This window comes from Cyrtonyx montezumae, unplaced genomic scaffold (assembly GCF_038088225.1).
Source record: "Cyrtonyx montezumae isolate F1298 unplaced genomic scaffold, pur_monq_1.0 scaffold_6, whole genome shotgun sequence".
Classification (NCBI taxonomy): Eukaryota; Metazoa; Chordata; class Aves; order Galliformes; family Odontophoridae; genus Cyrtonyx; species Cyrtonyx montezumae.
The window spans coordinates 1,902,693-1,928,469 of NW_027072067.1; the positions used below are offsets into that span (position 1 = coordinate 1,902,693).

The following is a 25,777-nucleotide window of genomic DNA, read 5'->3' on the forward strand; positions in this document are numbered from 1 at the left end:
TACTTATACAGCTGTACTTTTAGAGTTAAAGTATAGGTTTGTTTTAAAACATGCAGACAGACTCTCCTTTTCATCTGGGGTTTCAAGGAGTGCCCTCCACATGTGTTTGTTATCATGCTGGTTCTGCCTGGGGTTGCAAACAGCGTGTAAGTTGCACAAGTGGCAGGTTTTAAACTAATACTGTCTTCAGTTTCAGAGCTTGGACTCCGGAAAAGTCCACACTCCACTTACAGCAGCACAGCAGGAACAGATCCAGCAGCTGAGCTGCAAGCGACTGGAAAGGTAGGAGAGTCATCTTACTGTAATTCCTTGGGAGAATTTTCTCCAAAAGGGGAAAAAAAAGGATGGGGGAGAAGGGGGGTGTTTACGGGGTTTAAATGGAGTTTTCTGTATTTTAATCTGTACCCACTGCCTCTTATTCTTTCAGCTCATGCTTACTAAAAAAAGCCTGACTTCATCTTCTTTACTCCCTTCCATCAGATGTATATAGTTACTGATGAATTTTCCACCTTTCTGGAGCTTCTTTCTCAAGCCAGATCTGTCCCTGCTTTCTCAGTCTCTTCTTGTATGTCAGGTGCTCCAATCCTTTAATCATCTTAATGGCCCTGTGCTGGATTTGCTCCAGTGCATCCATACCTTTCTTGCCGTTAGGAGCTCAGCACAGGGCACAGAGGACTCTGGTTAGGAGTGACTTCCCCTTAGTAAATCTGTTCTGTTCTTAACATGTTTGGAAGTTATTTCCAGGATTATTTGCTCTCTCACTTTCTACAGGATTGAGGTGAGCTGACAGGCCTTTAGTGCTTGTCAAGACACTGTTCTGTGGAAGTGGATCTCCCAGAGCCTTCAAGGAGTGTGCTCATGCATGTTGCACATGCAGCTGAGAGTCTTAGTGTTGTCTAGATGCTCACCATCAGAGGGATTGTGTGGTTTGCAATGAAGTCAGCATGGTAGTGAGAGCCTTTTATGTTACAGTGTGTAGCCCTCAAGTGTTTACGTTTGTTTTTTGCCTGACACAGAATGCCAGTGCAGTATGTGCTCGGTGAGTGGGACTTTCAGGACCTGACTCTGAAGATGAGACCTCCAGTGTTTATTCCTCGTCCTGAGACAGAGGTATGAAAGTAGGAAACAAAGAGGGGTCTTGGATCTGCACACTGCATTGATATGAATGTGCTTGGTGGGGTTATACTGATGAGAAGGTCAGATGATTTCTAGAACGGGGGCATCCTAAGCTTGCAATCTAGAAGTGGTGCTGGTAAACTTCTTCCTCCTGGCTCAGAGCAAGAGATTTTGCAAGCTACCATGTCCTTAGGTTGCACAGAGATCCATTTATCCATTGATAGAAGCTTGCTTTCCTTATTTCTGCTATGGTAAAGACTCCTTGAATGTCATGTCCCTTTACTCCTGTACTGCAACTACTCCAAGTTGTCCAAAGTAGTAGAAAGCTACTACTGGAAAAAGGTGATGTACTCCAGAGAGCTGGATAAAGATATCCACATGCAGATTATGACAGTGCAGCCTGGTAGAAGTGGCACTTGCTACTTGTCTGGTGACTCCACAGAAATCACTGTAAACAGAACTGTTGTTTCCTTTCCTAGGCTCATCCACAAGTAGGTTCTGACCTGGGCTGGATTTAAATGTGATTATCGAATGTATATGGCTAATCCATTTTTACAGTTAAATTAAAACTTAGTTTTGCCAAGTGTATAGGGGAAAACATGGGAACTATATTGTGACATTTTCCCTGGTGGTAGCCTAACTTTCAGCTTGTGGGCATTCTAATAAACAAATCTTTGTTTACTACTTCTTAAGAATTGTTTTCCTCTGTTGTTTTTTTTTCTTCAGAGAATTGGTTTTCTTTTTTGCAGTGAATGTTAACTTTTGGAGATGGAATGGTTTCCATAGTCCATCCAATTATAATTCTGATGGGCAAATGATCAGAGAAATGACTGCTGTGCTAATAGCCCTTTGCTGCATAAAGAATGTTGTTTTGGGTGCATTAAACACAGCATGGCCAGCTGGTAAAAGGAGGTGATTCTCCTGCTGTCATTAGCATCGATGCAGCCTCGCCTCAAATACTCAGTGCTGTTCTGGACTCCCAGTTTTAAAAGGATGTCAAGGTCCTTGAATGCATCCAGAGGAGGCAGCATAACCCTGAGGGAGGTGCCAGCCTCCAAGGAGCTGATGGCAGGACAGGAACAGTGTGGAGCTGAGCCCGGGGACTGGGCACTGGGGGAGATTTCCTTACCGTGAAGGTGGTAAGGTAAGGTGGCAATGCCCTCAATAATGTGCTTTAACTTATGGTTATCCCTGAGGTGGTCAGATCATTGGATTTAGTAATCATTGTAGGTACTTTCCAGCTGACCTGTTGTATTCTCAAACTGTAAAGAATAACGACTGCTATGTCAGAGAAGTGAAGGACTGAGTTAGTTTTGGAGACAGGAGGACCTTGCTTTGCGTTTCCCAAGGAAGCAGAAAAATGAACTGAGGAGTGTGAAGGAAGCAGCAGGTTGCTGAAGGAAGGGTGCAGTGTGCAGGGTCTGTTATCTGGTACCTTTCATTATACAAAAATAAAAGGCAAAGAAAGTCTATGCTTCTGTTATTCCCTTTGAGGAAGAGGGCACTGTTGAAATCTGTGTGAGGGTTCCAGGCAAACAGAACGAGTGCCCCTTAAATCCTACCATCTCAGACTGTAGAAGAACATTCAGAATCTAGGTCTTAGCTTGGTGTTAGGGCATCAGCAGAATCTCACTGGGAGGCTGCCAGGCACTGTGTCATGGTGGCTGCTGATGTCTTCATACTGCGCTGATGAAGTCTGGAGACAATGGCTTGAGAAGCAGTTTTGCTAGTTGGAGTCTGGTGATGGTTAGCATTGATGATATTTCTGCTGTGGTTGAATCAAGAGACTGTTTCCAGCCTCTAACTCCCCACTAATTCCAGAATGCAGTGTGAACACTAAACCCAAAGAGAACTTGAACGTTCTGCAAATCAAGCCATCTGTTGACAAGGCTTCCTCTGGTACTGCACTCATTCTCTCCATACAACGCTAGACTTCAAACAAAGGCCTATTGTGTACCGTGGAAAGCAGGGCTGCTGATGCCTGTGAATGTTGCTAATGGTGCCCTTATGTGAGATTTGGGTAGAACCATCTCTGTGGAAAGGCAGTGCTCTGTTGAAATGTGGTGCTCTGTAACATTTGTGTTTTAAACCACTTTGTGTATCCTGGGGCAAAAATGTAGCATAAACAGCTTAACCTAAACCTTGTGTTTGTGGGAGAACTTTTATTTGATGTGTCACAATACTTAATATGAAGGCACATTTTTAGTACATTTGTTTTGAAGTCCAAAAGCTCGTGATAGCTCAGGAATGAAGCACTGTTGGCAATTTACAGTGTAGTTCTGCCTCAGCAAGCAGCATCAGCAGACAGTAACCTGGAACTGGGAGGTGAGCAAATGTGCCCTTTCTCATAAGGAGCAGGGAAGGGCTGTGCATTCAGGAAGAATTGAATAGTGTAGCAAGAGAGAAAGAATGGAGAAAAGAGTCCAGGTGGAAGAAGAACTCAGAAGGAGCAAAAGGGCTGGGAAGGGGTGGAACAAACAGGTCTGTAGTCTAGGCCTGTGGATCCAGGCTTGCAGAGTGGCTGTAGGTCCTGGATCTGGTGGCTTCTCTTCTACTGAAGTCTCCAGCCAGTTCCTGCCACTGCCCTCTCTTAAGGTTGTATTGGGAAAGAGCCACTTGGTCTTGAGGCCTGTAAAGTAGAGGAAGTGTTCTGCATTAGGAGTCCAGCAGCCTTCTGAGCAAACAGCTAAGTGTGTTTGGTTTCCAGTGGCAGCATGGCATGCTTTGGCTGCTCGTGTTCTTTCTGGTGTCAGAGGAACTGAGGAACTTCTCATGGATGCACAGAATGGTTGAGGTTGGCAGTAATATCTGGAGATGGTCAAGTTTGATTTGCCTGTGTAAAGCGAAACCAGCTGGAGTTTTGCCCGTTGATGTTTGTGTAAAAATGAGGGGAAAAAACAAAGTAGAGGAGAGTCTTAAGTTGCCCTGGAAGGTTTTAAACTTTGGTGATGATAAAGATGTAACTAAAAACAGCTGCTCTTAAACCAGGCTACAAAGTTTCTTCTCCTGAGAGGAAGGTGCCAAATGATTGAAGAGCTCAAGATTAGAGCTTTCAAAATTGCTGCTTGCATGTTCCCATTGCTTTCATTGGGATTAGAGGAACTAACTGCAAGTTCGCAGCCAGGATGGTTCCATGACGTTGCTTTATGTAAGTGTGCACAAGCTCTTTCCAGCAGGTCTGTTAAATTCTAAGTAGCATGAAGGTAATCTTATGTGTAGCTAGTGCTCCAGCCACTTTGTCACGTGCCTTCTCAGCAACCCAGCTATGGCTGTGTTCCTTCTTTCAGAAATGCATCCCACTTAAACTTTTCCCAGAGCCACTTTTCCTCTGAACGCAGTTCATTGAGCTTCTAAAGCTTTTGCTGCCCTTCCTGTGAATGTTCTTCACACCTCTGATTCCCATTGCAGGGGGATGCGTTGTGCCCTGGTAATAATAAAAAATAATAATAATAGATCTCATTTAGCAGATTTACCTGGAAGGTGTGAGCAATCACTGCATTTGAGCTGTAGGATGGGATGCTGAAACCTCTGGTGGTGGTTTGAGGGAGGGCTGGACAGTTCATTGCCTTCTTTCACTTGAAGGAAGATGTGGATGCTGCTGCGGAAGCCTTTGTATGGCACAGGAAGGAGCAGCAGGAGGATTAGACTAAGCTGCTGTTTCCTAGGCTTTGTCTTATCATTGTGCAGGCATAGTGAGGCATTCTGTGCTCTGCTCCAGATTTATAGATATGTTTTGTTTAGGGATGTGTCTGCGATTGTTGTAACAGCATTGGGTAATGTCTGCAGTTGGCTCTTGTAAAGTTGCTAGATTATTTTTTTTCCTATAGAGGAAAATCATTCATGTCACAGCAAATCCTGAGACTTGACCCAAGCCCCTGACACTGCATGAGAGAGAGCTTTCTTGCGAGAGGGAGTTTTCTCAGGCAGGAAGAGCATGTGGACAAGATCCAGCTGCTTATCAGCACCTGAAGCAGGACACTGCTACGGGCATGTGCTGCTTCCAGGGACTACGTACTGCATATAACCAGTCACCCAAAACTGAGCTGGTGTCCAGATTCTTTCCCTTGCCTGTGTTGGTATTCTCTGACTGAGAGCTGGCTGTGATTGTTTGGGTTTGGGTTTGCAGATGCTTTACTCAGTAAATGAAAATTTTTCAGATTTCACTGGACTTTAAAACTGTTGTGGAGAAAACCCTTCTCAAGAATATTGAAATAGCTTCTGCTGCTCTTTCTATCTGGAGTTTGTCTGCAGCATTCTTACAGCTGTTAGTACTGACACTTTAATCAAACAGTATCTGTGAAGAATCTTGTTCTTTAGGAAGCAGTTAATTATTGACATTGATATCCCAGGTTCAAGTTGCTTCTTTATGACTGCACACAAACCACACGGCACATCTTGTCCTTGGCTGAGTAAATATAGCTCCTTACACTGACTTCTGTAGTGCAGGTATACCAGCTCTGCAACATTCGCTTCCTTGTTGTATTTTCATAGCTTCTATAAATGCTCCTGCCTGATAATTTGAAGACTAAAAGGAAGAATAGGCATCTTTATTATGCATATTTTATTCTACAGTTAAAACAGAAGGGCTCTGACTTTTGCTATGAGCTGCTATGCATATGGGTAAAGCTGTGAAGCCAAACACAAAACGACAAACTACTAGTGCTGATTCCATCTTGTGGACAGAGATGAACAAAGAGGGAAGACTCAGCTGTCTGCTTTAGTTTTGCCCTGTGCAGAATTTGCCCTTTTATCTCTCTGGTAGCTGAGCCCACTTCCATTTGCTTTCTCTGGGAATATTTTTGTCTGCTCTCTTCCTTCTGTTCTGTGGGATTTGGGGTGGAGATGGGACAAGGAACCAAAACTGCATGCTGGGCTGATAGGTAGCTCTGTGAGTACATACATAATGCATTGGAGAAGAGCTTTGTTGCACAGTCTGCACTTTCACCTTCCTCCACATACCTAGTCCTCTGTGCACAGAGCTTTGGGCTCACAGCTGCAAGCAGCACGGTTGCAGTGGTGCATGTAACCTAGTGTCCTGCCTGCTATCCTGGTGTGAGCAGGGCTGCACTGTGGCCTGAGGCAGGCAGCAAAGACTGCAGGGGGGTCCTGGGATAACTTGCATAATGTGTCCAGGTTCACCAGAGCCAAGCTTTAGTGATGCAGGGGTGTTCAGGCCAAGGTTTGTGGCATGCTATGTCACCTGAACTGTCCTAGTTATGCACTTACTATTGCAATGTCAAGGCACCTTTGTCCCATCGCTGTTCAGTGACTATTGGTGCAGAAGACAGCCCTTTTCCCAAAGCAAGGCCTTCTAAAACTCAGGCTGAGTTACCATCACAGCAGCTTTGTGGATTAGAGGATGAAGAGAAGAACTCATCCAGTCGTGGGTGGATTATTCCTTTTTTATCTCCGTAAATAAAGGCGAAATGAATCCTCACCATGACTCCATGAAGGATGTGTAGCTGGGTCCAGGATTTCTCGTGCAGGCTGTGGCTCACCTGGTTTGCTTGTACCCCTAGAGGGCACTACAGGATTAGAGTCGCAGAGTTCCCCTCCGTTCTATGTAATCATTGCAGTATGGCTTCTGGTGTGCTCTGATCCCCTCCCCTCTCACATGCTGTGTTTTAAGGCAGATGAAAGCTTGTTTGTTCAGTGAAAACAAAAGTGGTCTCCTTTCATCCCCTGAAGCTACTGTGTTCTTGAATGCTGTGTTGTTGTTTTTCCATATGCTGGAGGAAAGCTGCTGGGAGGAGAGCTCCAGCACTTCTTGTGAGGCTTCTCACAGCCCTACCAGTCCTCCCGACCCTCAGGCCTCCTGCGAGTGCCACCTCCTTACCTGTTGTCATCTCACCACGAGCTCAGGCCCTGTGTACATTTTTCTGTCTTGGTGTTGTTGGGGTGACTGTGAGTTGCCCTGTGAAGGGAAGTGGGGAAGCTGTAGCCTCAATAGGTGTGTTTAACATGGTAGATATTATAGGGAAAGAAATGCCAAGTCTGTTCTATGCTCAATGTTTTTTTTTAATAGTCATCTGCAAAGTCTGTGTCTGCACTCTCCTGTGAGATTACTGGAGGCTGGAAACAGGTTTACTGGGTCAGATTAAATTGGTCTAATTCAAAATACTGTGTCATCCTGGGTCTTGTAGCAGATGGTGGGGACAAAATTACAATAGAAAAGCAGGCACAGAAGGATCCCGCTTTGTTTTGCCAGTCAGCAGTTAAGGGATGTTCTTAGCCAAAGCTGGTTTTGAGGCTGTTCTGCTTCATAATCACTAGTTGGATCTGCCCTCCATTAATCCTCCTTTTAATCTGTGTTTCTGTCCTCCACAACATCATCTGACAGTGAATTGTTCTAATTTTTAAGTGGGGAAAAACATTTTCTTTGTTTCAGACACTGCCTGTTCTTTTAATGGCAGAACTCGTACTTTGTGCTGTTAACACATTGAACAACCATTCATACTCTCCACAGCTTTTATAATTTTTGTCCTGTCACTGGCTAAGCAATCCTTTTTCCACCTGTGATTAAGTTTTTCACTTGTTTCTGAAGATAGATTGTTTCCTTCCTACACCAACATGCTCTGTACACTGAAAGCACTGCTGTTTACTTCCTGCATCATCTGAATGGCAGTCATTGTGCTGGGGTGTTCTGTGAAAGCACTTTAAGCACAGATTTGCTCCAGGAAACCTTTCATGAAGTTTAACCTAAATTCTGTCTAAGCATAATCATTAACCTCTTAAGAAGGTTGAGCAGAGAGAAGGAAGGATTTTTACTTCCTGACATGTATATGCAATCTACATTTCCCCAGGTGGGGGCTTTCTCCAGTGCTATGTGGCAAAGGAGCTCACACTATTTCTCTTTTAATTAGTGCTAAGAGACAGCTTCCTGATGCTGAATTGCCTGCCCTTTCCCTAAGTTCTATGCCACAGGCAGATCCATTTCAGAAAGTTCAAAAGGTCACAGTGTCTGGTAAGCACAGCCATGGACCAGCAGCCAGGAGACTGGTTGATTTGGTTCTCTGTCATAGTTTTGCTTCTGATCAATTCTCTCTTCAGAGAAAAACTGCATCTCTGTCTCTTCCTTTGCAGTTTGGGAAATGAAAAAGGTGGATGGTGTCGTCTTCTCCGATTTGGTGTCCTTTCCTGAGATATCTGCAGACCCTTGTAAAGTATATTGAACAGAAATGGAATAGGATGTTATTTAATTGATCAAAAATTAAGTGCTCTCTATAAAAACAGCTGTAAACAGATGTACTGAAGTTGTAGCATTTCCATGGCCTCTCAGGGATGAGATTTTGCTCATGTGGTAGGTAATATTCTATCAGTATGCTGGAGAACAACAACATTTCCTGAAAAAGAGGGCTATTTCACGAAGGCCAAGGAGTGGAAATTACAGCCTGTTGTTGTTGCAAAGCAATCAGAACTGCCCTTTGAGCTAGGCACGAGCATTTAATAAGATCAGACATAGAGAGGGAAATAATGCAGCCTGCCCCTCATTGCAGAGGTGCTTCTGGCTGAAGAGCTTTGGGAAAGCTGTGGGGTTGTGCTGGGCAACGGTTGCCCAGTTTTTCAGGGGGCTGCCCAGCAGGTCAGTGTGACCTTTGCATGTGTTACCAAGGGCTGCCAAGTACAGGCACCAGGGTTAAGTCACCTCTCTGTACTGCAGTAGTGGAATAGTTGGTGCAAAGCTGTCTGGTTATGTTACTGGTTGAGAAAGAAATTGAAAACTAGGTCAGGAGAAGAACCAGTAGGTGGATTAACAGAAAATCTGCCTTATTGTGAAAGACTATTTAGCTCATCAAAGATAAGCTTGAGGGTTAATTACCTGGCTCAGAGAGCAGAAATTTGTTAGCAGAGCTCTCATTATTTTCATGGACAAGTGTATAACAAGCACTATAAATGCAAACAGAAGAAAAGGTGCACATCTTCAACAGAGAGTGTAATTAGCTACTGAAACAGCATAGCTGGAACCTTGGTACCTCTGTTACTGCCTACTTCAAAATCAGGACAGAATGTTTTTCTCAGAACAGATTTCTTGCTCTAAAGGAAATGAAGGAAGGAACAGTTGTTCCTGGCTAAAAGGCCAGGAGGTACTATGGCAGTAGTTTCTTATGCCTTCCTACGCAAGAAAAAAGACTGTGGGAGAGTAGAAGATTGCTTCTAAGCTGGTGTATTTCCACAAGAGACTCAAAAATGTAAATGTAAAGCAAAAATCTGGGGAGAAAACTAACAGCTTCCACATCTTTCCACCCTTACCAACTCATGCACAGGTCTGTTAACTTAAATCGACTTCTATAATCCATTCCCATAGTTGGCTATTGTCAGTGCCTTTATTTTTTTACCCTAAAACTGCTCCATGAAGTCTCGAGCTTTTAATCCACCTTTTGTGATGTAAAAGGGACCTCAGTTTCTGAGCTGTTCATCAGTAGTTAGCACAAGATTTAGGGCTGGAGCTGGAAAAACAAACTACAAAATGTCTGAAACAGGATGGATGGGACTCGAGAGGCTTCCGATATGAATATTTAGGCAAATCCATTTGACTTTGCCCCATCTCCTGCCTTGCTTCTCTCAGACATCAAAGTAAATGGAGTTTCGAAGCTAGGACAAGCGAGCTGAAGCAGAGCATCTGTCTGGATGCTGTGTCTGCTGCAGGGCCAAGCAGAAGAGCCCAGGATACAAGGGCTGTAGCCACCACCCTGCCCTCTGATCAAGGGCTGGCTTAGCAGCCTGGTTCTGGAAAGAAGGTGTGTAACTGATCTTCTGTGCCCACTGCCATGGAGGTACGTTTCCAGCCTGGCTTCCTGGTGTTTTGTCATGTGCTGATTGGCAGCCAAGTGGGCAAACAGGAGGGGAGGGGTAATTTGGTTAATAGCAGATCAGGCTCTACAGAAAGTCCTGGATTCTGAGAATGCAAGTTTCTGGAAAGCACACAAATAAGTAAAACATTCCCAGGAAGTATGTGACAGCGGTGAGGTTACGCAGGTTTTCATGGGCCTTTTGTTTTCCATGTCCCCCTTGCTAACCAGGGTATTTAGAGCCTCTCACCCCCCAGACTCCTACCCATGGGACTTCGTCTTCCCTGCTCTCCCAGAAGTACATAAAGAACAGGAAAAAATGGCACTTCTGGGAACGCGGTGTGAATTTGTGAGCTCCATCCTTGGCTTTTCCCTTTCTCCCCTAATCCCGCTTTTGTTAACCCTGTACTTTTAATCACAGAGATATCAGACAGCCCATTTGCTGGTGCCAGCCCGCAGTGTGTGATCACCTTGCTGCTGCACATCCACGCTGCTGTGCAGAGAGAATCTGCTGAATCCTCCTGAGTGTCTTGATGCTGAAAGCTGCCTGGCCCTGCGCTGTCTGCTGGTTGGAGCTGTGCAGCTGTGCAGCTTGTGGTTTGGGTGCTGGCAGACGCTGTCCTCACTCTTCTTTGTGCAGCTGTGGTTCCAAGAAATACAGTGAACTAGAGACCTGGCCGCAGGGACGGGGAGGTAATACCAAGAACCTGTCAGAACACGAGTGTGCACTGGGGGCGGGGGAGCTGTAGGTGGAAGGGCGAGGCAGAGGCTCATGGGAAGCTGAAGGTGCTGGCAAAGCTTAGCTTTATTTCACTCAACAAAAAAAATGGGGGGGGGGGGGGAACCAGATAAATGACAGTGTGAGCATAGGGCATATCTGTCAGTGAAGCAAGGCTTCCTGGAATAGCAAGGTGAGAGTGGACTGTGAGTGGCTTAGCAAAGAGGCAAAAGCTTGAGAACCTCTGAGTGCTGGAAATCTAGTAGAATGGGAAGCAAATATTTGTGTCCCCTGTATGGAACTGCACGTAAAGGGTCTCTCCTAGTTTTTGCAAGATCCTCTTCTGCTTCTAAGCACCAGAATTCCCCTCATTCTTGAGGATGCCTTGCCCTTTCTCCTACAGATTTTTTTAAAATACTCCTCTGACAAAGGTACATAACACCTAGATACTGCCAGCTTGTTCCCACTTTATGCTAAGCAAGAGAATATTTACACCTGGAAACAAATCCCTGAATGCCTGCATCACTTCCAGACCAGGGCAGTGTAAAAGTCCTTCCAGATGTTTTGCATTGCACCCAGCTTCCCACCCTCAGGGATGCATAACTGGAGATAGCTGGTGCTCTTGATGTCCTCCTGAAATTTATTTGCTCAAAATTATAGAAGCTGTGGGAGAAGTTCATTGGTTTATGATTTTTGTTTGTTTGTTTTTCTCCTGTATGAAGAAATCTGTAACACGCAGAGCAACTGGGATTTATTCACACCAGGAAGTGCAGAGCTGTGAGTTCCTGAGCCTAGCCTGCTGCTCAGGCTGTCATGCTGCCTACCTGTAGCAGATGATAAGGCCCCAGAGCACGGAGGCACCTTGAAGGTGTGCCCTGGAAAGATGCATTGTAATCCCGCAAGCTCTAGGGGAGAGGACAGCGGTGGGGCAGTTCTTTGCTCCAGGGGACAGCAGTGGCTCCTGAGCTCAGGCTTCTGTGTGACTTGGAGCTCTTCCTCCTTGCTCCTTGTGCACCTGAGCGCATCCCTTTATTGAGTGAAATGTGCAGTCAGCTCCTGAGTGTGGCTGTCAGGAGCTCTGAGTCTTGTGGGGCTGTCCCAGCCATGCTCGGTCCACTCCTTCCTTTCCACCTTCACCTGACAGCTAGCAAAAAGGGAGGGTTTCACTTCATCTCGTTGGTGTGTTCAGTGTTTGGTACTTTCACTCCTTCTATAACTGAGTAGCTAGGGCAGCAGCTTATTGCACAGACTGAGGGAGCAGAAATCTTCAGTCTTCCATTTTCACACTGACACACATCATTCCCATACCCTCACATGTGTACTATGCTGTGGGACAGAAGTGTTTCTGCCAGCACCCATGGCACTGGTTAGCAGGACTCGGTATGGGCTGTGTTCTTCCTGACAGTGACATGGACCATAAGCTACAATCTGGATTTTAATGATTGCACGGTGGTTAGCATGCTGTGGGTGAATATGGAATCAGGTCACCTTTCTGAAATACTTTCTTAATTTACAGTTCTATTTGTTCCTTAATATAACACTTTCATGGTTTGATTTTTTTTTTTTTAATTATTATTTTTACGGACTTTTTTCCAGAGAGAAGGCACCTGATGTTACAAGGTTTTGGATGCTATAAAGTCAGTGAAGCCTACTCTTTTTCTAAGTAAAATTAGCATTTTTCTGTAGTGAAAGATATTTCTTTGATGTATTTAATCTTGAAAGTGGTGTCAGTACAGGTGAGCCTTTCTGCCCTGCCATTTCAAGTGTAAGGTGGCAGGTTGAGGAGAGCTCACCTAATGTATTCCAAAGGTTAATGTGCTGGACTGTCAAAATGATTTCATTTTTTTTTTCCCTATTGAAAGTTCTGATTTCATCTCAGTCTTTGGAGCTGGTGTCTAAAATGAGCGTTAAGATGGCTTTAAGGAACCTTGGTGTTATGTTAACAGATGATTGCTGTCTGAATTGTTCAGTCGGAGATGATGTAGTGTATCCCACACTAAAGACTGCAGCCTTTGGCCATCTGCCTGCTGTCCCAGTTTTCCTTTTTAGCATCTTCTGCTTGTTTGTGGCTTTTTCCTACCCGTAGCCATAGTCATATTCTTCTGCAGAGGTAGGGGATGTCTGTCTTGCATGGTGTTTGTTTTTTTTCAATATGAGTGCAGGAATGCGTGCCCAGAGATACTTTCTCTCAAGGTTCTGCAAAGTGATTTGTCAGTTTCAAGTCACATCATCAGAGGACTGAGGGTAAATGCAGATTTTGACTGGATTGCTTCATGAAAGATGGAAAAATACCAAAACCATCTGAAGAATGCTTTTAAAACAACTTTGGACATCTCAATGACTCGTAATTTCTGTAAAGGAAAGCTGGTGGCTGTGGCAGTGTGCTAACTGGGCCCACTCTGCATTGTGGTTGCTGGGTTGCCTGGTATTTTACAGACACTGGGGAAGTTTGGTTTCTCTCATGAAAGCTGTAAGTCAAGGGAAGGACAGCTAGTGTCACACCCAATTAATGCAGGTTTCTGAAATGTTATTCCTCTGCACTGTTTTGTGTTCTTCTTTTTAATACGTATGTTGTTAGAAATTTAATACAATGTTGAATAAACTATACTAGTAATCTCTTTTTTTCCCGATGTGCTGATTAGGAAATACCTTCTACTTTGTTCTCAACTGAATTTACTTCATAAAGAACTTAGTTTCATAATTATTGAACTCTTTGACTGTAGTGAGATGGCTGAAAATGGAGCTAGTTTCTTAGCTTGTCACATTGCTTTTAAAACAATCTTTTCATTTTAAACTATTCCAATAAACATAGTTCTCATGAGAGAAATAGTCTTTGCATTGGAAAGGTGTATGAAATAACCAAGACAATAACAGAAGGGAGTCAGGGAGGATATGATGCTGAAGTTATATCAGCATCCTTTTTTTTTAATGTGGTGAAAACTGAAGACATTTGTATTTAAACAGAGCTAGCTTTGGCAAGCGCTCTCAAATTATTTTTCCTGTGGAGGAGCATGTGAAGCAGAGGTTCCATAATATCTCCAAGCCTGAAATTGCTAATAATAAACCTTAATGAAGTTAATGAATGCTGACAGTAGTTCTACTTTAAGAAAGTCACATGTGGGCATTTTGTAATCAGTAACTCGTGTCCCTCTGTGACCAACCTGAGAGATGGATGGTTCTTCTGAGCTAGTGCAGAGAATTTCCTGGAAATACTTAAGAGTGACCAGAAATGACTGATGTTTGAGAGCAGTTCAGTGTCCGAGCAGAATGGCTCTCCTGTGGTCTTGGAATCGTCAGCACCTGCTGTGGTTGCAATCTTTGCCTGTCCTCATTTCAGAAGTATTTTCAAATTGATTCATCTAGCTGAAATGCAAAAGCTACTTTTACACAAGTGGGTAGATATGGTGTTTATTTTTCCATGTTATCTAAATGCTGGTAGTCCTCTCATGGTTTCCTGCAGTCCTGCGGGAATGTTTTCCTCCACAGTTGTCTGGAAAGGAATTCCAGAGCAGCAACAGGGAAAATGTGATTCTGAGGAATGGTAACGAGAGCAGGGCACCGTGGTACGGCACCTCGAATCTGGCTGAGCCACTGGCAGGGCTGGGCCCCAAGCTGTATCCTGCAGAGATCTCAGTGTAGTTCACTCTGCTTCCCCTTCCCTCTTGACTTCCAAGTAGGAGCAAAACTGCACTCATTTGCTGCAAGCCCTGGAAGGCAGAGGGCACAGGCTGGAGAAGAACAAAGGCTGTTTTTATCTGGTGAGTAAAGACTTGGGCATCCCTGACTTGTTGCAGCTCAGTGTCTGCAGGAGATTTGAAAGAAAGCAGTGAGTAGAGCTGAAGGAGGTTGTTGCTAGAAAACCCCCTAAAGACTCTAAAAGGCTGTGGCTGTGTAAAGTAGCTCGGAGAAGGTCCAGGACCCAGTGACTCCCCAAAGGATAATGTTGGCAGGGCCATACTACTGCAAAAAAAGCCAAGCCCAGAGCAGAAGGGCTGGAAATGACAACAGGTCAGAAGCTGATCTAACAAGAAGCAGTTTTACTAAGAGAAGTGCAGTGTCTACATATTCAAATAGACCACATCTTTTTTTTTCTGCTTATGCTTTCAGATGGGATTCTATTAAAATAGAGCATTTCAAAGCTGTCTGGCTTTCCTAGGGTGGGACAGTGTCTAAACACAATTGTCTCTTATCCAGCACTGTGAAGCAGTGCAAGTTGCAGTTGTGTGAAGGGGCACAGTGCTTTATTATTCTGAAGAGCAATTCATGTTTTGTGAGTGTCTCAAAAAAGTGCCATCTGACAAAGCAGTCCGTGTCTCTCAGGGACCGTTGCTGGAAATGTTTTCACAGAAGCTCATCTACACCAGCATTATATTTTTACACCTGTTTGCAGCCTTTCTCACTGCATCCCACAGATGCAAATCAGCCTGACATGAAGGGTGATCAACTGACAGCAACTACTATCTTCATGAAGATTCCACACCTGTGCACAAACCATCTGTTGCACTGTACCCCATGTTGAGTGATAGGTGCAAAGAAGGTCTTGTGTCCTCATGTACAAGCAGAGCTGACTTTGGCTCCTGGAAAAAGCCATTGCTGTACTATACAGAAGCCGAGCTGCCTGTCAGGATATGTTGCTTACAGATATTTCTGTTTATGCTGAGGATGTGTGAAGTGTTTAAAAAGAAAAAAGGTCAGTGATTTTCCTCATAAAGTCTTTCATTTTACTGTTGGTAAAATCAAGCCAATTCTTTGTGACTTGTTAAGCTTTCTGGATTTATAGGAGAGATTCAAATGCAGATCTCTCAAGTGAATAACCTAGCTGTTGTGGGAATAGCTTGTCAGGTTACCTTGGGCAGTAAGGCCTTATTTTCTCTCTGTACAGTTGATCTGTGAAAGAACAAGGATCTCAGGGAATTATAAGCAGTTTCAGGAGTGCTCACACACCCAAGGTGTTTATATTTATCATGTAATTTTCTCTGATAACAGCAGGAGTTCTCACTGCAGTCTGAGGGAGGCACGTGTTACTACAGAAAGTAGTAACTAGTCTCTCATTTTCACAAAGCCTTTAAAACCTCCCTTGCTGTGGTGGATTCCACATGACATTGCCAAGAAATTTGAAAAGTAGATTGATGGCAGGGGGAGACATTAGCAGCAGAGGTGCATAGGGCTCAAGAAGCCTGGATGGAAGTCTTCTCTGTGCAACAACAAAATGTAGCAGGAGTCCACAATCCAAAGCTCATGCAGGGAACTGTTTGTGTTAAGTCATTTAGTAATTCTCCACCTTGGCTTTTCATCTGCAGGTTGGATTATTAAAATGTTGTTCAGAGCTGTGTAGCTGTCCATAGGTTACTTAGAAGTTTAGAAGTATTAAATTTTGAAGCTTACAAATGCTAATGGCTGGAATTTTGGTGTAAATAAAATGGTGTTACAAGAGATAATGTGTTCCAGCTGTTTGGTTATTGTTCTTCCCAGTGCTAGAAGGCCTCAGAGGATCTTTGGGAAATCATAATAGAATCCTCAGGATACTAGTCAAAGCACCCTGTGGGGGAGATGAAGCTTAAATGACTTCTTGTCAGCTCTTTTACCGTCATTTGTGTTTTAAAAATCAGCAAGACAAGTACATTTTAGGCTGTGGACCCAAGAAATTTTAATTCCTTCAATCCTCAGAGTTAAAACAGTTCTCTTATCATAAAGTCTTAGCAGTATTTCTCTTTGTTTTACTAGGATCTCATCTCTTTGGTTGTGGAGGAAGAATCTCGGAAATGTGAGGGGAAGAAGAATTCAGCTTTCTCGGTCCCACCTCCTGTGATCCTGGAGATTGGCTGTGGCTCTGGAGCAATTGCTCTGAGTCTCCTGTGCAAGATACCACAGGTGAACTTTATGTGCCTGTGGTACAGCAAATACCAGTGTGAAAGGACAGTCCCACTCTATTGGACTGCACGGAGGCTTCCCAAGCAAATTTCTTTGTCTTGACAGGACTTAGCTGCTGTTCATTCTAGGTAGAGAGAATATTTAAGGATAGCTTTCTCCAACGGTCTGCAGGAGTAGTAAAGACGGAATGGAAGAAGCAAACGTGCTTGTTCTTCAGCTGTCACAACCCACTATTAATCACCTTAAACTGAAGCTGTACCGGGGGGTTGGTTTAAGCTCATATCTCGGGCATTGGTATGTACTCTATTAATCAAATTTATGGAACAGTCTCCTCTAAAATCACCTTGCTGTGAATTGATAGGTCTTAACTGTTAAGAGACTGAAGAACAAATGAGTACAAAGAGGGATTCTCACAGAAGTGTTAGTAATTGAGATCAATATGATAAGCAGATGTCATGCTGCCACAACTGCCAAGCCTTTTTTCTAATGCCTTTTGTTCCATGATAACAGCTCCCACCAGAGGAAAAAAAGCAGGTAGGGGACAGAGGTCTGGGTAGCCAAAGCTGTTCTCGCTCCTGATTATTGCGATGTGAAACAGGCTTAATGAGATACTGTTGGTAAGCAAAAAGAAAAAAAGAAATGAAGCCAAGATCTCATCACATACAGACTTGCTTGTAAGTCAGCTTCTCACGAGCAAGAATTGCAGTGGTTAGTTGTCCCTCTGAGAGAGAGGAGAGTGAGGCTTGGTGTGTTTGTTACAGGGGTAGATGCCAGTGTTCCTTATGTTGACTCAAGGGTTAATACTTGGGCTTCGTGGCTTCAAAGTGCAATTACTCTTATTTTCCTGAGCTGTACGCTTTTTATTTTCCTGTCAGATTAAACAGTTCTGTCAGTCTGTTACTGATAGTAGTCCTTTTCCCAGCTGGCTAACACAAATTGATGTGCTCAGAGAAATAAAGAGCCTTGGCTGAATAGAGTGAATGGTAGCTATGCAGACAGCTAACTAGAGTTTATGTTCCTTGTGATGTCTTAATGTTTGAGACAGAATTTGGCAGTAGAGAACAAGAGAAAAGCCCAGCAATCATTTTGCTTGTTGTTTCAGCTCCATCCTCTGTGTTAGGGGTCAGCTTTGTGTGTGTGAGGTTGCTAGTTTTAGGCAGTGATATGAATCCCTTTAACGGTCAACTATACTGCATACCACCATGATCTTCAGATGCAAAGTGTATGCTTTGAGTATGCTTTCCCTATGTAAATGCTTAGCAGCATGTGTTTAAAAAAGGTTTAGCAAAGCAAAAACAAGTCAGACCTAAGCTTGTGCTTTTACCAAGATGAGATAGAAGGTCAAGCGTATCTCTAACCATGTAGTCCTATTGCATGTTGTTACACCAGAGAACTCTCAAATAGTTGACGCTGTCCAAGTGCATGCTGTCAATGCATGTGGTGTAATGACTGCAGTGGAATTACTAGGCTAAGGGTGTCTGCCCAACAGATAGAAAATGCTAGAACCCCTGCCCAGGCTGTTTTGTTAGTGCTAGTGGGACTCCACCCGCATTGAAAAGGAGAAGCCTAGGATACAGTCTTCCTTTAACTCATGTCCACTTCAGCCTTTGGCTTGCTGGAGTGTTGAGTCTCACACTACTTTGGAGCTATGAGCATATCAGGTACTGTGAGTCAGCATGACTGCACTATTGTCAGCTGAGTCGATTTGGTCAGAAGCCTGTCTATTTTGGTAGAGTGCTGGCAGTATTGCAGAGTGCCTTCTGTCATGTTAACTGCCTTACTAGAAGTGATTTGTCATCCCATCCGTGCCCTGAGATGAGCTATTCCTTTGAGGAGCTGAGTGAGCAGTCAATTGGCTGGTTTTATCTTGCACGTCTCTTCTGTCAGAGCTTGTCTGCTCAGGAACTGTGATGTTGTAATGCTGTTGTTTGTTTTTTTTTCTGTCCCAGAGCCGAGTGTTAGCTGTGGATAAAGAAGATGCTGCTGTGGATCTCACCAAGGAGAATGTACATAGGTATGAGCCCACATATTACCCATTTCTTGTAAATTGTTGCTTGGGAATGACCAGGAGTTCCCCAATACTTTGAAGTGTGGTTCATGTTTATCACCACTGGAAGCTAGGGTATTTTTAATTGTTTGATACCCCAGAGTGTGTAAGAATTCAAGAAAAAAATGTTTATATTTAATAGAGGATTCTTTTTCCCTTTCATTTGTGAATGCATTTTGCAAAGACAGCAGTCTGAATAAGACAGTAGTACTTAAAAGCTGTCTTCCAAGAGTTTTCAAAGCATTTCTTATTCTTTTCCTATAGACTTGGTGAACTTTAGACAGAAGGTCTGTGGCACTTAAAAGGTTAAATACAGGTCTGGTCTGAACACATAAACTTCTGTATGCTTGTTTCTGTCATTAGTCCTCTGGGTATAAGCTTGCACACTTCCCTCTGTGTTGTTGTTGCAGTATCCCTCAGTGCCCTCCTTGTACTCTAAGGTTTGGTGAGTATAGGGTGCTGGTGTGTGCATGGCATCTCAGCTGGGTGCTGAGAGCTGCTGAATCAAACACCTTGTACTAGAATGCAGAACTGCTGTCAGGATTACCTTGTCCTCCCTAGCAGGTCTCCTTCCTCAGCTTAACACAGGCTTCAGTTCTGCTTAATGCAGGCCATTCCGGGTTGTCAGTGTTAGGGTGAGCACTGGAGCTGTGGACTTTTGAGTCCAGAATTCTGGTATCCTGGAGACTGTGAAACGTACAGAGCTCTACTATGCACTCGTATTCTCAGAAACCTCTGAGCATGAATTTGAGCAGCCTTAGGAAGGTTTCCTCTTGCTACCTCTTTTGGAGTCTGGTACAACTCTGAGTGATATTCATTAATTGACATTACTGTCCACAGGGCCATCATATTCCTTCTCCCAAAGCTGCTGCTGGCATAGCTGTTACAGATGCAGGCTGCTTCTGTTTCTGGCTGTCCTGAGCTGCCTCTCTCCACTTCTTGCAATCCAGTTGCAGATCTTTTGCCATTCTGAGGTGATGGTAGAAACAAACCCTTCCCACACTTTCACCTCACTACTAACCTGTGCCTCCTATTCCAGTTGTGGGGAGTGGCCAGCAGATCCTTCTGATATATGAGTACCAAACCAATTTCTCTTGCGTTTTTACAGAGATAATTATTAAAACAGACAAGGTCTTTGCCTCCTTGGTATTGTTCTGGTGTATGGGAAGATGTGTCATAGTATCCATGCTCGTTGGCTCAAGGATGGCTATGGGGAGTGTAAATGCACTGCCATTGAAACTCTTATTTCTCAATGGTTATTTTGATTAAGCAAATGCTTTGTCTGTGGCATGGTGCCCTGCACGTCTTGCAAGAGAAGCTGGTAGGATAAGCTGTATTACTGCTGAAACCAGCTTGGTTCCTGCCTCCTTTTTGCAGCTCCCTTACCACATCTGTGTTCCTTAGGGAGGAATGCTTAGCAAAGTCTTGGTTGCGCTAAAGCAGAACCAGTGCCAGATTACTCATCTGTACAATGTGGGTGGATGCAGAAATCATTTCTTGATGCCCCTGTTGTTGATGAGGCAGTACCACAGGCCCTCAGCAAAGGCAAATGGGCCTTGGGTATAAGGACTTTGTTGCAGAATGCTCTCTGAACTTCACTTGGGTAGCTGCAATTTGTTGCACTGAGGAGTTGGAAGGGAAAATCTGTCACCATGGTGGATCTCTCCTGGGAAGAGACAGCATCTTGGAAAGAGCTCTAGTTTTGTCAGAGGTTTCTCTACACATTGGCTGTAATGGGGTATGGGGCAAATTCTATCTTCAGTGGTCTGCTTTTGCTGGTCAGGGCATGGCATCTCCTACAGGTGGAGTGGAGTCACTCTCCATCAGCAGTTCTTGATCAATGCTGTCTCTCTAGCTTGGCAAGGTGCGTTCTCTGTCATTGTTCAAATGTTTTCTCAAAAGTGAGAAGTAAAAAAATTCATGAGAAGAGAGGTATTGCGATGGGCAGATTGCATAGCTAAAGAATTATTGGAGGTTATATTCCTTCCTTACTGTCTTGTGCTCTGCTTCTTCGGTCTCTCCTGTAATATCAGGCTGTGACCAAGCACCAAGGCAGCTTTCAAACTGGCATCTCTTTGCTCCTGGAACAATATCAAGGTATCTTCAAGGGTTTAAGGCAGGCATGTCCAACCTGTGGGCTGCAAGTGGCCCAGCTACAGCCACCCTATGCCCCACACCATCACAGGGGTGGCTGTACCCCACTGAACACAGCCTCACTCACCAGCAACCGGACATGTGTGCACTGCTGACCCTGTCTGGGCTGAATCTGGGGCACAGGGTCAGTGCAGGGCTCACTCATGGGATGCCACCCACTGACATTCATTGATACTTACGGAGCACTGATGGAGACCAAGCACTGCTGTCTCACTGTGCTCACCTCCACTGCATTTCAGCAGTGTCAGCAGCAACAGTGGGTCATCTCTGCTGGTGCAGGTTTTTACTAGCATGGTGTGCAAGCTCCTGTTATTTGCTGACAAAAGTGCAGAGCTAACAATGGTGACTATGTTGAAAAACAGTGTTTTGTAGCTGAGAATTTACTCCATCAAGTGTTGTTACTGTGCTTGTTGTATCTGTTGTAGTTTCCATGGAAATAAATATTTCCAGGATGATCCACATATAAGGGGCCCAAGACACTTTCTCTGTACTCACTGTGGCCCAGTCAAGCAAAAATGTTGAATACACTCATGGTTTAAGGTTATCTGTCTACTTAGTCCCTGGCAAGGATCATACTCTGTTGCAAGATGGGAACTAGAGATGGATTGTGCCAGGCTGAGGCAGATTGGAGAACAATCTAACAGCAATCTGGCAGTCTTGAGGCTGGTCTACTTTGGTGTGAGTCAGTAAATTAGACAGATCAGAATCTTGGCCAAGATTTCTTCCTAAGAAATAGTGGGGTGTTTATAGACTTGTTTCTTAAAAAAAAAAAAAAAAAAAAAAACAACGAAGCTCCCTGCCTACGTGCTCTCTTGTCACAGGTGAAGGGAGAGGTGTTCGTGTCTCCGATATTATCAGGGATTCTGCCAGTGTGAGCACCATAGGGAGGTCTGGTTGCAGATGAAAGGCACTGAGCAGAACATATTTCCCAATTAATGTGCACAGGCATGTCAGGGATGAGAAAGCTCATGAGTTAGAAAATAGCACCTGAGAAAGCCTAGCGTATTTCAACTACGTTATACTGAATGGTCTGTGTGTGAGATGTCCCTAAAGGAGTCTTTTCCTGGTTCATGTCTGCCACAGGAGTTGTGTTGCACTGCTTGTGCTGGCTTCCTGGTAGTGTGTGGTAAAATCGTGCCACCTTCACACACTCGTGTGTGAAAGTTGGGACATGTGACTCTCCAAAGATGCCTAAAAAGTACACTCAGGTGCTAGCATACCGTTAAGATCCAAGTCATCAAAGTATCTGGGGAAAGGATGTGGCAAACATGAGCAAGTTGTCTTCACTTACTGTGTCAGATTTACATACTCGATGCATTTAACTTTGTTTTTCTCTGCTGCTGAGCTCACCTGGGGGAGGCCTTTAGGTATAATCAACATGTAATAGGGGTGAATACTGCTGTGATGTATAGGTATATTTTGGATGCATAGGAGCCATGCCCAGGAATCATCATGGGTGCTTTCTGCTTCAAATGTTCTTCAGACAAAGACCAAATCCTAAACTTTCCTTGCAGCTTGAGAAAGATGAGTGGTTTCGTCTCACTGACAACAGTGCATATGTGTATCAGATGAGAGAAGTGATATTTAATGATCTGTTTATTGAATGTGTTGTTCATGAGCCCACACAGACAAGGCTTCTAATCTTTCTGCTCTTACATCTGAACTTTCCTCTACAGGCTGCAACTCCAAGACAGGATCCATGTCCTCCACCATAACGTTTCCTATGGTAACTCTTTTCACATTATCCACGTTTTTTTCCTCCTTCTTTTACTTTCTTGCTATTTGGTGAGGTTTATCCAGATTGGTAGTTGTCTGCTTGACTGTGCTTGACCAGGAGGTGTGCAGGAGCCACGAGCTCCAGCACTGTGGATTCATTAATTCACCTTTCTCGCACTGTTGGTTTTGATCCTCTATCACTGCTTAGAGTTACATCTGCAAATCTGAGCTTGTTCTGGCTGTGTTTCAGCAGTAAGCCAACCAGGTCCAGTCCAGAAGCTTGTGTTCCATGGTGTCTGGGTCAGAGCTGGTACATGTCAGTCCAGACAGGTGCATGAACACAGCAAACTGAACCTTGTTGGCAGAAAAGCAGGTCTTTAGTTGGTTGGTGCTCTGCTCGTTAGATGTCCTTCAGTAAGAGGAAGGATGTGCATCCTGACAGCTAGTTGTAGTTCTCACTTAAGTCTGTGTAATGTGTCAGGTTGTTTTAGATCCAGTTGGGCTCTGAGCTCTCCAGGACATCAAGGTCCTGTGTTACTGTAGGATAGATATTCTGCTAAGCAGGGCTGTTGGTCAAAAAAGAAATGAAGATAAGCACAGGCTAAATATCATGTCATTTTGCATACAGGGTGGGGGAGGGTAGCCAGGCCCTGCTATCCCAAAAAGAAATGGGGTAAAATTCTATGAGAGAGAAGCAGAACCATTTGCAGGTGCCTGGAGAGACAGTTTTTTGTATAGAATTTTGATACTGAGCTTAGAGGGAGCATTACTGTGATCAAGAGCTGGTTGTGATTCTTTCTTAGGTTCTGCCCAACAGCTTCTACCTTGGGGCCCAATGGACTTCATAGTCAGTAACCCTCCATATGTCTTCCATGAAGACATGGCTTCCCTGGATGCAGAGATCCTCCGGTAATCAGACACACGGGTTTTCCATTTCCTGTTCCTTGAAGCAAAGCTTTCTGGCTGCTTTCTTATATTGCACACTCACTTGCACACAGTGGGGAAATGTAGTAAATGTGCATAGTTGTAGGTGTGCTCATATGTGGCATACAGTAGTATAGCATTACTTCGGTACTGCTTACAAGTCTGGAAACAATATCAAAATATTTTAAGCATTAATAAAAATGGAAGAAGCAAAGACTTTGAGATTACTAATTTTCCAATCCAAAACTGTTCCAGAACGCTTTTCATGTTCGATTTTTTTTCACAGTTGCTGTGAGTTTATGAAAGTAAGAATAATTAATCAGAGCAGCTTTTTGTGATGAAAGAAATCTAGGTGGAAATACTGTGAGCCATTTTAATCAAAAGACTTGCCTTAAACAAACAAACCCACATAAACATGAAGAAGCAATGTGGGGTTGTGGAACTGTTCTGTCTGTGCTGGTCTTTCTCAGAAGTGATTGTCATGCATGTCAGGACAGAGTCCCTTTCTCACCCCTATGCAAAATGTGTATGGTAGCAGAATCTGTCCTTGAAAGTGGCTGAATTTTCTACGTGTGAGTTTGCTTTGCTGGGCTGGAAGGCAGTCCAACCTGGCTATTGACATAGCTGAAATAAAGCAAGTGCTCCTTTGCTGTACAACCCACTCTATCCCTGTCTAGCTAGCACAGAGAGAACATTCCCATATGTTAAAGCTGTCATCCTGGGTGCAATTGACTCTGAGTTTTAGGAAAGAGTCCAAGGAATGTTTTCTGCTTGTGCTTATCTTGGGGTTTCTCAGCCTAGAGGTGGCTCTGCTGTTCGTCTCCTAAAAGCAATGAATGCTCTCACCTGCTATAACAGGGCTGGAGTTTATTAGTTGCACCTTTCCCTGTGGAGCAGGGCAGTGCATCTTCAAGGGCATGGCTCATGCTGTATGAATTGCTATTAATGTCTAATTTCCAACCTCTAGCTATGAGGACCTTGATGCTCTGGATGGGGGAGATGATGGGATGAGAGTCATCAAAACAATTCTGACTCTGGCTCCTTCTCTTCTGAAGGATTCTGGGTGAGCATGGTCTTCCTTTAGAATTTCGCATCTTCTGTCTGCATATGTAACTACTGTTTTTGTTTTATATAGCATAGTACAGGGGGAAAGTAACTGCAAAAATGCCCATCTAGTAATAGTAGTGGTTTTTTGTTTGTTTAAAAAAAACAACAACAAAGTCATGTGTATAAGCAAAATCAGTTTGAAATTTGTTAATGTAGGGATATGGGCCTTCTTTGATTAGTGCTGGTGTTTCATAGTCATTAACAAAATGAGATCTTTAAAGCTCAAAGCAGCGAGAGAAAGAACATGAGAGAGAGAACAGAGGAAGCACAGAAAAAGGAGCTTTCTAAGTAGGAAAGCTATTGAGGGAGAAACAACATAAAGCCCTGTGAGAATGGATGTAGATCTGTTTCCTTCTGATTCTTTAATTAGGGGAGGCTTGTGTGTTGTGCCAGGAACCAGTGCTGAATGTCCTGGGAGAATAATGGTAATCAGTCAGAGACCGTTTCTTAAATGTTAGATTTCTGCATGAGGAACACTTGGGGCTGCTTGGTTTCTGTTTGCTGTCAAGTGGGATGCATTTTATGCTTGAAGATCATCGTGCTGATACCCAAATGTCTTTTATGCCCTGGCATTCCCATATCCTGTTGAAAATTCCTTGCCTTAATGGCATCATTGAAAATCTGTTGTTTTGGGAAGAAAATGAGGAGTATTGGGAAGCACAATGAAAATAATTAGCTCCTTCTTTTCTGCACGGCCACAAGAGCAGTCGTTGCTCCCCAGGGCTTCCCAGCAGCAGACATCAGTCCCTTGGGCTTAGCAATTAAGATATTTTTCCCATTCCTTTTTGTTTGTTTGTTTTTTTTTAAAGTGGAGCCCCCATTGTGGGGTGGGAGTCTTTTAAGGTCAGTAACAAGAACCACACCCAGCTTGTAATTAGTTTGGTGACTTTATAGGGAGTGTTCAGTGTGGAACTGTTCAGGAATTCTCAAGAGAGCATAGGGTTGGGGCTTGGCCTCTGTGCTTTGCCTGTTTAACTTCTATCTTGCTAAACTGTCAAAGGCTGTAGTCCATTTCCACATGCCTGTAAGCTAGGGTGGTTCCACCTCAGAAATGAGCTGATGTCACAAAGCCTGGTTGCAGCAAAGATGGAAGTGGTCTTCTGCGACCAAGCTGTGTTTGAGGCTGCCTGACTAGTTCCCTTATCCCTGTTGCACTCTCTTCTGTATAATCAGATATGTATAATCTGTATGGCCTGAAACCTGGTGGTGGTTTCATAACTCATCTATGGAGATAATAATCACAGTAAAATGTGTGCACTGACTTGTACTTTGACTCTCACTACTGGGACTTAATGTCACCCTGCTTATACGAAGGAACTCCACGTTGCCAGTGTT

The 25,777-nt window shown here is 43.9% G+C and overlaps 1 protein-coding gene across 2 annotated transcripts in view; it reads left to right on the forward strand.

The window, feature by feature from the left end:
- HEMK1 (HemK methyltransferase family member 1) overlaps positions 1-25,777 on the forward strand; it is a 28,364-nt gene that overhangs the window by 648 nt on the left and 1,939 nt on the right. For both annotated transcript variants that reach the window (XM_065749373.1, XM_065749372.1), the window contains exons 2-8: positions 191-282; positions 1,017-1,110; positions 16,348-16,494; positions 18,444-18,508; positions 22,372-22,421; positions 23,215-23,320; positions 24,303-24,398. In XM_065749373.1, the coding sequence (XP_065605445.1) occupies positions 191-282; positions 1,017-1,110; positions 16,348-16,494; positions 18,444-18,508; positions 22,372-22,421; positions 23,215-23,320; positions 24,303-24,398 (650 nt within the window). The remainder of the gene's footprint in view (positions 1-190; positions 283-1,016; positions 1,111-16,347; positions 16,495-18,443; positions 18,509-22,371; positions 22,422-23,214; positions 23,321-24,302; positions 24,399-25,777) is intronic.